The following is a 12366-nucleotide window of genomic DNA, read 5'->3' as shown; positions in this document are numbered from 1 at the left end:
AAAGCTTCACCTTTTAAGAAGACAGCTTTACCTCCAGTTTTGCGTCCTGACTTCCCAATTCCAGAAGATCATTTTAAGTGAAGAAAAGAAATAAAGTTACATTCTTGTAATTTTTTGAGATTGTTAGCTTAGGAGGAGAGAAGTTTCTTAAATGTTCTGGTTATTTTCTGAATCTAATATCGACTATTGTTTCTATTGATTCACATCTGTACAAATGGCTTTTTAATTACATGAAATTTCATATAATTTCACCATTAAATGAACAAGAGTGTTGTTAATTTCATGTGTATAATACCAATTCACAGAAGCACCATGAATGACTACACACTATTAAAATATTATTTGACCCCTCTGATAGCAAAGGAAATGAACAAAAATGGTTTGTCATTTGCTATATGTTGAAGAGAAAATATGGACTTCAGTCCCAAATTTCAGTCCTAATGTTTTCTATCGGAATTCTCTAACACCTAAAGGATCTTTCACTTAGTCTCAAAATTGTCACAGCTTTTACTCTTTTTTGTATCAGATTTGGGGGTCACATAAGCTGCCCCAGACAGCATTTCACATACATGATCTGAAAAAATGTAACACTATTTCTTCGGCATGCAGAAGAGAAAAGAAGGAAAGGGAAGTCATACACCAGACGCCTCCACCCATGCCTTCACCGAAGATACTTCATCTTAGCCTCGTGCTATCCACGTCAAGGCAGAAAATAAAAACTTAACTCATGACCTCTTATTTCTTATATTAATTTTAAACCTTTTCCCCAAACATACTCAACTTCCTGTCACCAGTTTAACACTTGCAAGCTGGGACCCTGGGGTCTGAAAAGAGAGAGAGGTGAGATTTGCCCTTCCATGCAGCCAAGGCACTCCGAAGAATTTTGGGTAACAGTAAGCCATGACTGGGTGCTACCTGGCAGACATGCCAGAGTTTGCCAATCTCTGCCATGAGCTCTCTGTGTCTTCATTTGTTCACTTACGCCATTGTACTAATCTGATTTCATGCTTTTGTTACCCTCCTGTATGGAGTTGGAGAACCACGCATGCAGATTAAGATGGATAGAAATATTCATGACATAATTGCAATTATGCTCCAATCAGGAAAACCTAATCTGGAGTGAGATATAAGACTTATATTTTCCTGCCTAAGAGATGAGATGACTATTGAGTGAAGGGAGGCTGGTGATTTCTGGGGAAAAGTATAGAGGGCTTTATATGGTCCTTCCTTGGGTCCTGTCCACGCTCCTATTTAAAGGCACTCTCTGTGCTTCCTGCCCTCTGTTCCGATTAAAATCCAGCTTTATTGCGGTAGCTTTAGCCATCCTCCCACTTCCAGACACACATTCTATCTTATTAAAAACAAAACAAACAAACAAAATCTTTAAATGTATTTCTTTTGAAAGCTTCAATTCAGCCCGACCAAGATAAAGCTCTTAGCAACCCACCTCGCTCTCCCTTTAACCCAACTTCCCTCCGAGCAAGGACAAGAACCCTAACGCTCCCCACCCTGGGCAACTCACTCACTCTCTAAAATCTATTCTTCACGACCCACTGTGGCCTCTCACCAAGGCCGCTGCACACCCCAAGGAGAAAGCTCTAAAACACCACTTATTGCTGTGCCCTTAAATGTCGTCAGTTCTGTCTTTCTCTTGGTGCTGCAGTCAGAGCCACTAAAAAAAAATCTCTCCACTTGTTTTATGCCCCCATGTGCCGCAGGTGGTCTCAGAGGAGAGTCAACTCTCTACCACTCACCACAGGCTTCATTTCTTGGAAGTCGTATGCCCGGGACCCTCTCTCCATTTTCCTCCACTTGAAACTTCCGCTTCCTTAAGCAGGACCCCGTTAAGTTCTGAAGTCTCCTATCACCCACTCCCCCATCTTCAAAATCCACTGAAGCCCCTGCTTCTCAGGGGGCTGTACAATGTATCTTCTTCCGTGGTCATGAGTCCTACCTAAATTCCCTGTAGATCAAGCTGGGAGATTCATGCAACTCTCCATCTGAACTTTTTTATATGCAGTACGACCTCTTTTCAAATTGCTCTCTAGTTATTTCACCACTACGGGCCTCATTTATCTTTTAAAATGATTTGGGGAGAATATTGGTTTTGGATGAGATAGCTAAGGAGGCTTGTCTGCTTCATATAGTCACTGGCATGTGTTTGGAAATAATTTTGTTTATCTGGATTTTTATGAAAACAATAAGACGAAATGGGACATTGACAGAAAAAAAAATGGTGGAAGGGAGTGGGAGAAACAGAAAGAAAGAAAAAAACTGTTCATGTTTATTTTAAGCATTTGGTACAAAATCACTTCCCAGGTTTGGATGAAACTTCTGGGACCTCCTCTGGCAGAGCCTGGCTCTCCTGTCAGTGCTGGGGAAAGAGAAAAGATGAGCTTGGCCCCTGTGACTGATGCATCCTCACATACCGATACAACAAAATTATCCATCTAAGTACTTTCCTTTCTCCCTTCCTCTCAGTGAAGGGGTTTTATTGTAGCTTATTTTGTACTACCATTCTTGTTATTTTACCCCTCTGACATCAAGCTGTCCGACTGTCTTAGAGCCAGGCACAGCCAGAGACAGGAAAGATGAGAAGAATGTACAGGCACCAGGAAAGTGGTTTCCTAGCAACAGGAACTATTTCAAAGCTTTCATAACTCTGGTGCAGTTAGAATTTCCACAGCAATGTGGAGAATAGTAAATAGTGGCTATGTCGCCATGTGCCTGTTGCAAATGAATTCTTCTCAAGAAATGATGGCTAAATGAAGGAAGCACCTATATTTGTTCTGTTAGATCCTGTCTCATTACATATGACACATGTTAGTTTCCAAGATCTAGGTTTGTTGCTGAAAGTAAGTGTTGTGATAAATCAGCTGGTTTAATTTTTTAAAATATTCTTATTCCCTCGTGGTGTTTTCACTTCCGTCAGTGACATCTGCTAAAGCAATTCAAAAGAGAAAGGGGCTTCAGAAGAAAACCCTGTACTTCGAGAATACACATTTTATGAAACTGAAATATTAAGATATCAGCGCTGGAGGTCACAACAAACTGCTAGTCAAAGAATCAATTTGCTTTTTTAGAAAAGTGAAATATAATTGAGTTGAGATGGTAGTAGGGTGATCCTTTCTCCTTCCCCTCCTGACTTGAAATAATTTATGTTTTCTAATTCGACCCACTGAAAACAAAGCCACTTTTAAAATGGGTGAAGCCCCACACACATCATATTAAAAATGCCACAGTTACAGTATTTCATTTCTTTTCTCCTTAAACTGCAAGGCTCTCTTCCCCTCTGTGCAGACCCACCTGCTTCACAGAAGACTGTAAAAGTCAATATGGGTGAAGCCTTTTTTTGTTGTTTTATCTTTGACTTTTTTTTTTTTTTAACATCTTTATTGGAGTATAATTGCTTTACAGTGGTGTGTTAGTTTCTGCTGTATAACAAAGTGAATCAGCTATATGTATACATATATCCCCATATCCCCAACCTCTTGCGTCTCCCTCCCACCCTCCCTATCCCACCCCTCTAGGTGGTCACAAAGCACCGAGCTGATCTCCCTGTGCTATGCGGCTGCTTCCCACTAGCTATTTATTTTACATTTGGTAGTGGATATATGTCCATGCCACTCTCTCACTTCATCCCAGCTTACCCTTCCCCCTCCCCATGTCCTCAGGTCCATTCTCTACATCTGCATCTTTATTCCTGTCCTGTCCCTAGGTTCCTCAGAACCATTTTTTTTTTTTTTAGATTCCATGTATATGTGTTAGCATACGGTATTTGTTTTTCTCTTTCTGACTTCCTTTACTCTGTATGACAGACTCTAAGTCCATCCACCTCACTATAAATAACTCAATTTCATTTCTTTTTGTGGCTGAGTAATATTCCGTTGCATATATGTGCCACAGCTTCTTTATCCATTCCTCTGTCGATGGACACTTAGGTTGCTTCCAAAGCCTCTTGAATTCATATTGGATGAATCATTAAAGACTACAAACAACCATATTATGTTAGCATGTATCAAAAATACACAGAAACAGAAATATGTTTATCTGTACCCAGTCCCTTTCTAAATTGAAGGAAATATTCCTTACATTGCTTATACACTTTTAAGAAAGAAAAAGACCAGGGAATTCCTTGGCAGTCTAGTGGTTAGAACTCTGTGCGTTCACTGCCGAGGGCCCGGGTTCTATCCCTGGTTGGGGAAATAAGATCCCACAAGCTGCGTGGCACAGACAAATAATAAATAAATAAATATTAAAAAAATAAACATTTAGCTTAGGTGCTGGCATACAGCAAGAACACCATAAATATTAAACAAATAAAAAAGAAAGAAAGAAAGAAAGAAAAAGTCCATACAAATTATCTTGAATTATTGTGATGAGAATATTTTAAAGTGAAGAAAGCAGTAGAGATAAAACTGTATTCTTAGCATCTCCTATGGGATTATCAAGTAGATTACTGGATTTGAGTCATTATGCAATATTTTACAGGTAGCTATTGAGTTTATTTGCTTTGGTCTATTTTTATGAAATGTTTGTTCACAGGATATGGAAAGATGCCTTATTCTCCTGAACTGTGGTTAATGCTAGGGCAGTGTGATCACAGGTAATATAAGATAGACCCATTGCTGGTGTCAGGCAACACACATTTAGAAGGTCAGAAAGAATTTCTATGAACTCAGTGAGACATCCTTATGATGTGGTCTTTGGGATTTGCAAAATTTAAACAGGGTTCTTTTGGTTTTTCAGTAACAATTTCCACTGAGGAATTCTGAAAGAGACTTGCCTATAACTGAAATCTGCTCTGTGTATTTATAGCACTGTTACAGGGTATTTTTAAGGGTCAATGAAAAAATACTAGATATGCAAATTTCCATTTCAGTGTTGGAACGAGAGACATGACACTCTGCTATTAATTTATCAGCTATAAAATTATTCAATTTGAACTAATCATTGAAAATGCAATAATAACAGGGCCAATATCCATATTCTTATCCCCAATTAATACAGAAAATATATATTTACAGACACCTATTTAACAGAAGCATTTATTATATGATTTAATTACCCTTAAATCGTGTTTTTGATAATTATTAGTCCAATTAGCAAGTATGGGAAAGTTCTGATGGAATTGAATTTTTGTGCCAAATATTTTTCTTCATGTAAGCAGCACCACTTTGATAATCAGCCAACAAAATATCTGTCACTTTAAAACCTGAATATTTTGATCATAGCCCAAGGCTTTTTAGACAGCTTATTTCTGAAGAAAAGGAGAGGCTTATTTAGAGTTGGGACAATTTTTTCCTCTTTAACACCTAGAGTATTAGTATCTTCTGAAAATCTCATGCAGATAAATCATGGATCTTGCTTACAGCCCACACTATTCATCCTTAATCGTCAATCAAAAATGTACCATGTGTCTACACACTTTGAACAATTTTGTTACATAAACATATTAGAGATAACATTAACACAGAAGACTCTCAGGATAGTTATGGTTGGAGAAGAACATAGCTCAATTTCTTTTTTAACTTTTAAGCAACTTTGGTCTATAAAAAATTCAACACTTGGAAGATTTTTAATGCTGATATTGTAGGTAGAAATTTGTGATGTCTTGGTAACGAAGAGCTAGATCAGATTTTTTAAATGATGAAATCCCCCCTTCCCCTTGCAACGTGAAGTCGTTCTTCTTCTGTTTTCATTGTTTTTCATCATACGATGTTCTTGGAATACACATGTGGGTTTATTGCTGACATCTGTATTATACTAAAGTAGCTCAGAAATACTGTTCTCCTCATCTGGTAAATGAGGTAAAAACCTGTGCTTACCTTCACTCATCACTGTGAAAGCTATGGGATGTGTACTCAGATGCGCATGTGTCTTTTTGCAATGTGCACATCATAATAAAGTTCTCAAACAAGCTAGATAATGCAAAATGACGGTGGAGACCATCTTCTCAAAATTACTAGCATGGCACTGTGTCACTGTGTGTTTTAGTCACCACCGTCCCCCGAGTAAATGCTCAAATGACTCATAAACCTTGTAAACACTGTATTGGTGTTTGCAAGCACTCAGAATAATTGTTGCACCAGTTGGAAAACAATATTTTATCCCTAAACAACTCAAGTCTGAACTCCATCACTGATCTGGATGGATTTGGTGCAGGTTAGTGTCTCATGAAGGATTACTTGTTTCCTTCACTGCTGCCAACAAACCTCACCAGGACCTGGAGAAACGCTGTGATTATAGACCTACAGTCCTTGGGGACAATTGCTGCCCAATCATGCTCCACTGTGTCCATTTTTTGTATTTTCTGAGCATTGACATCCATATCAAAATCATCCCCTTTGAGTAACCTTAACCGCACCTTAGTACAGAGACAAAAGAACCCCTCGTTCATCTTCAACATTTTCTTTCTAAGACAAAGTCTGTTAGGTATGAGGAATGGGGTTATGCTGTGTGTAGAAGCATGAGTTAAGGAACAGGTTTAAGAAATACCATCGCAATTACCTTTTACAGGTACACCGCCCACCCTCTTATCTACACCTATGATTGCATCATAGCCTCTCTTGAACCCACTGTCCCTGGCTCTTGGCACCTCTGGTTGCGTTTTCCCTTGCATCACCCCATCTGTTTTAATCTGCCACTTTCAGAGTCCAAGGAGCCCCCTTGAATTTTGCCTTAGCATTTCTCTTTAGCGTTCACTCCCAAACGATTGTCTTTAGAGGAGACCAGCTTTAACCTGAAGATCAAGTTATTAAAAGAAAAGATCCTATTTGTTAACATGGAAAATACTCCTCTAAGTATCATTCTTCTCTCTTGCAGAATGATCTTTCTCACCTCTCTCCGAAGAATGCAGTGGACCATGACGATCACAAAGCCTTGCAATGAATCAAACACGGCAAAAAGTATTTGAAACAAGATGGAGCGTTTGTCTGTCATGGCCAGAACTGCAGACATCCACGTCAGAGCCAGAAGGGGCAACACCACACAGGAGCTCCAAAGAGACGCCCTGTTGGAACACAGAGGAAGCGACATTACGTAGCTGCACGTACGTATGCCCCAGGCGATAACCATACCCCGGTTCAACAAAGTATTCTTGTAGGTGGCACCAAGACATTAACTTGGAAACCACAAAGCAGATAACATTCGATAGTTTTATTTATTTTTTGATAAACAATCCCACAATAGTTACAAAAGCCGTTGCAAACTATAAATATTTAAGTATGCTCTTAGCTCTAATATTAGCAAACACGATTTTTTTTTTCCATCGTAGCATTTTCTCACATGCACGGTAAAAGATTTGTCACAAGAAGATGTAAATGATTGGGACTAACATGGCGTTACTGGCGGTGGTGGCTGACAAAGCTGTTGTTGAAACTACTCCACACTTGGCACATTTGAGCGTCAAACCGCTATGAGGCTCACTCATCTGACTGCAAACAAACAGAACACCCACAAAAAGAACAAAATATTGAATTGTCACCAAAAAAAAAGTTGCCACTGCAAGTTAGCTTTTAAATACGATTTCATGCAGAAAAGTATATTTATCAAAGAAGAATGCTCTCGGTCGTGTTAAAGATGCATTTACACTACACATTATTTTTGTAACAGTCACCGCTTAATAATATGGGCCTTTGTTACATGTGAAGCATATTTCCATCATTTACACCATAAATGGCCCTTGTGTCTACAGATCAAAGTTGCCCAATACACTGAGTTAAACAAAAGCATGTGTTTGTGTAGACATACAGTGAAAACCCTTTATTCAGACCCTTGATAATCAAACAGGTAAGGATTCCTAGCTTCAAAGATTTTCAATGTCACTTACAGAAGACACATAATATCAATTAAACCCTTCTGAAATGTACACATGTATCTCAGAAGTCCAATATAGGGAGCTATATATTTTAGGCTTTTAGTCATTTGTGGAAGATGTAGCTTTTATCTCAACATATTCATATTTGGAAATTTCTTATAGCATCAATGTACTGTCTGTATTTTAGGATGATCTGAATATAGGGGCTGATGAAATTTGATGAAATATTAGTTGATAATAAAAAGAGTGATAGTTTTCTGCTTTAATAAAACACATTTAACATAGTCGCCAAGTTCAAAATATTCTTTCTGCACATTTTGTCATAGACTCCAACCTAATAGCTTTTAAATGGTCTATTCAAGTCTAGAGGATATTGCAGGTAAATTCAGATTCAATCTACTATCTCATAGAAGCAAAGTCACACTACATAGAAAAACTTGACACATTTTTCTTTAGAAAAAAGTCCTTTGAAAATGACTGGTTTTTAGAACCCTATCGTTTTAGGAAAAAACAAAAAGAATTACTTGAATCAAATTTCAAAACACTTTGAAATAATTTTCTGTGGTCTCTTGTCCATTCCCATGTGACGTTTATGTCTAAAATATAGGTTTGCCCAGTAGGTTTTTCATAAAAATAATATTGTGGTGGGCCTGTATTACCATGTGTAAAATAAAAATGGCAGAACAGAGAAAGTCATAAGGGGCTCCTAATTCAGAAAGTCTGGTTTCTTTCAAAGAGGTGCCTTCACTGGTGAATTGCACTTGGATGAGATGATAAATCTGGAAGCTATTGAGTAAATTGATCCATAGATCCCCTGAGAAAAGTCAAAGCTCTCAGAGTTAGATATGGGGGTGGAGAATGAGTCTAAACCTTTCACTTTACTGTTTCAACCCAGGGCATATGTACTAGCCACAGGTGTCCAGACTTTTCCAAATAAGAAGTAATAATAGTCTACCCAGTTTGGTTCATGAATGCCCCAATGACCGGTGTGTGTGAAACTGCTCCCAGAAGAATGCCTAGACCAGTGGTCTCCACAATATATACTTTAAAACGGTAGATGAGAAAGTTCCGTTGCAGAAAAAAAAAAAGAGAAAATAAAATATTTTACTTGAGATGTTCTAAATAGACACATGTCATTGTATCTTGTTTTCATTCTTTCCAACTATCATTTTATATGTGTTGATATTTGCAATAAGTTCCCCCTTGGTAAATACACTTTATGTATTAGAAAAAGTTAATCTAGTTTGGGTATTACAAAACTTGTCAAACTATTGTACTATTATTTAAATATTCATTCACTCATTCCTTTATAAATCTTTATTGAGCATAAACTATATGCTTGGCAGTTTCTAATAATTGATGATAAAAGAAGAAAGGAAATAGATAGAAGAAGTAGATAAAATGGGAGGAGGAACATCTTGGTACCATATTTGATTCTAAATAAATAATAATGTTTCAAAAGAAACACTTGTTTTATATATATATTATATATATATATATATATATATATATATATATATATAAACAAACTGAAATGGTCAATATTTACAATTAGGGAGATCAATTGTTAAGTTAATCAATTAGCTTCCTGCCCCATGTTTCTTTAGATAATTCTGATTATTTGTTCTTCACTGAAGTCTTTATCACTGGCCCCACTGCTTTTCTGTGAACTAAAAATTAGCTGCAAATACTCATATCTTCTAAAAAAGACATTCAATCACACTTTGGAATAGAAAGCAAATTTCAATCTTTAAGCTAAAATAAGGTTTTCTATTATAGAAAAAGATTTTAAGCCTAGAGTCATTAATTTGTTAATAGTGTTTTTCTGCTTTGGACAGCAACAAGCATTCTGCTTTTATAACTTGTATTAACGTCATTTCTATTTCTCCAGGAGTGGCCTTTGTACCAGAAAAAAAAAAAAAAAAAAACCCAAAAACTGTTTGACTCAGTTTTTCCATTAAAACAGGTGTAACTTCTAATGATATTTTTAGAAATAAAGGTTTAAAAATTAATATGTAGATTGAAATGGATAATTTCTAAATTCATAATATGACAATGTTGTCATTTCTCCTAAACCTATGTTATCTCTTTCAAAGAGCTATATGAATCAAACTGGATGTTATGTATAAAATAATCAAATGAGAAAAAAACTCTGACTGAGTTTACTAAATCCTTAGCATTAAGCTCATTCTGATAATCTCGTCTCTTTTTCTGACTTCAGTGTCATGAATGGTGGAATGATGGATGCTTGATTGACAGAAGTTCAGGGTCCTTTGCAAGCAAGCTGTCCAGCTTGGTTTCTTCATTTCACCCATCATAACAATAGCCACCAACTGCTGAGTGAGTGCTTGCTATTTGCCAGAAATTCTAATGAAAGTTTTATACACATTGTATTTCATAGACTCTATTATGAGGCGAGAGTTATTATCCCCATTTTACAGTTGAGAAGACTGAGCTGCAGAAAGATGAAATAACATGCCCAAAGACACACACAGCTAGGAAACTGCAGAGCTAAATACTCAGTGTGGTTTTCTCTTTTATTTTAAAGCTTTATCCTAACCACTAACCCACTCCACCCCCCAATTAAAAACAATAATTATACAAGTCTACACCACTAGTGGCAGAACTGAGTTTCTATATCCAGTACCCAATATGAACAATTTATTCTAACATGATTAATCTATGCAAGAAATAACTGAAGTAGCTATTGCTCCAATTCTAACCATACGTCAGACTAATGAGTAATAGTGTGACAGTTTCAAGTTCACATGGTATAGAAAGCTCAGTGTCTGTACAAGTTCAAGTCTGCCTATTTCAAGTTGCTTTAGAGATTCATCTGAAGTGAAGACAGTCTCTAGATAGGAAGTGATTCCCCCTCAGAAAGGAGCCTCCAATGATGTTTATATTCATCACTGCAAGTTCTAATGCTTGATATGAATGATATCCAACTTTATACTGAAAGCCATTAAACCTAGCCTTTTACTAGGAAAAAAAATGCCTGGACTATCTTGTCTTATAAATCATTACATAGATTATAAATACACAAAGGACTTGAAATTCCCACCAGTCAGTGATAAAATACTATGCCTATTAAATAATACATAAATTATTAATGAAATGAGAACAATTAAGGGTTAAGTTTTGAATGAAAGTACAGTCAAACAGAAAGGAGAAAGCTATAAACTTTTTATAAAAAAATGATACAAAGGGAAATTCAAAGGCATTAATATTTCATTCAAGTTTTTACAAATTTATATGAGCTAACAATATAACCTTAAAAAGCTGCTATCAACCTGCTCATGAAATGTTATTAAGTCATTAGATATGGTGATATTACAATGACAGTAAAATTAAAGGAGATGCTTTTCAAAATTTTATAAGTGGTTAAAATGTGCAAGTGACAATTATGAGTAACTCTTTGTAGCAAGTTATAGTGAACATGTCATAAAAATGAATACATATGATAAGAATAGTGTTTCAGAAGTGATTATTTCAAGTGAAGATTTTTTCTGATATATACAATGAATCAAAGAAAATGTAATATTTTGCCCTCCTAAGGTTTGCTTGTCCTGATTCTCTTGTGTCCCATACTGAAATTATGTTCAATCTACCCTCCTGTCCTTTGTGACTAAAACTAGGAGGTCTTTGGAAACCCTCACCCAAGGACAAGCATTTCAAGGCTAGCCTTAATACTTAATCTTCTTATCTTACAAACAGGCAATATGCACAAACAAATCCAGATTTTCTTAATGGTCTTTTTAATTATTTTCAGATTTTGGTCACACCTCTTTAGGAATAGCCCATTGGAAACTTGAATGGCAGAATCTACCATACACACCAGTTTGTCAAGAACAAAATTCAAGGCACAGTCCAATGCAGTCGGTGACCTGGGATTGGAGTATGGGACGCACTGGTAAAGACCCTTCGAAATCCACCAGTTGCAGCTTACCCGGCTCTGTGTTTCAGCTTTCTATCTAGGATCCCATCTCTTGAAACAAGTTTATTAAATACCAAAATGCCAATCACCATGTTGACCTGTCAAATAGAAACAAAGGTTGGCCTTTCAATGATATTGAAGGGAATCAGGTCCCTGATTTTTCCTGAAAACCCACTTTTATCCATTCACAACCTTGGCAGAATTATATACTCAACAATGGTAGTGATAGGAAGAACTTCTCAAATATTTTACAAGTGTGTAAAGGAAAACAGGACACTTTAACAGTGGTGTTAGTGTCTGTCTCTTAAAGGATTCTCATGAGTTGGAAAGGTGTGTGACTTTAATGTTTTAAAGTGCATTAAGCACATTTAATTTCTATGCTTTGCAGCTAACACTGAGGAAATTAACATTCAACTGCCGAACTTTTAAATTGCCATACTATGCCAAGCTGGCATTCTTCTCTCTGAGTCATCCTTGAATAAAATAAATTGGTTAATGAGTTTTACCCTATGCCTGGGAATCAAAAGACTTTGTCTCGCAGTGTGTGGCTAGGTTGAGCCCTGGCATCCAAAGGTGCTAAGGATTTGTCGTTGCTCCCAGCTGGGAGAAC

At 36.8% G+C, this 12366-nt stretch overlaps 1 protein-coding gene across 1 annotated transcript in view; it reads right to left on the bottom strand.

The window, feature by feature from the left end:
• The window catches only part of ADGRB3 (adhesion G protein-coupled receptor B3), a 785278-nt gene that overhangs the window by 36605 nt on the left and 736307 nt on the right, over positions 1–12366 (bottom strand). The window contains exons 23-25 of the mRNA XM_061207676.1: positions 11769–11854; positions 7338–7436; positions 6841–7012 (exon numbers count right to left, since the gene is read on the bottom strand). Coding sequence (XP_061063659.1) covers positions 6841–7012; positions 7338–7436; positions 11769–11854 — 357 coding nt within the window. The remainder of the gene's footprint in view (positions 1–6840; positions 7013–7337; positions 7437–11768; positions 11855–12366) is intronic.

Source organism: Eubalaena glacialis, chromosome 12 (genome assembly GCF_028564815.1).
Source record: "Eubalaena glacialis isolate mEubGla1 chromosome 12, mEubGla1.1.hap2.+ XY, whole genome shotgun sequence".
Lineage (NCBI taxonomy): Eukaryota > Metazoa > Chordata > Mammalia > Artiodactyla > Balaenidae > Eubalaena > Eubalaena glacialis.
This window is presented reverse-complemented; position numbering and strand designations above follow the sequence as displayed.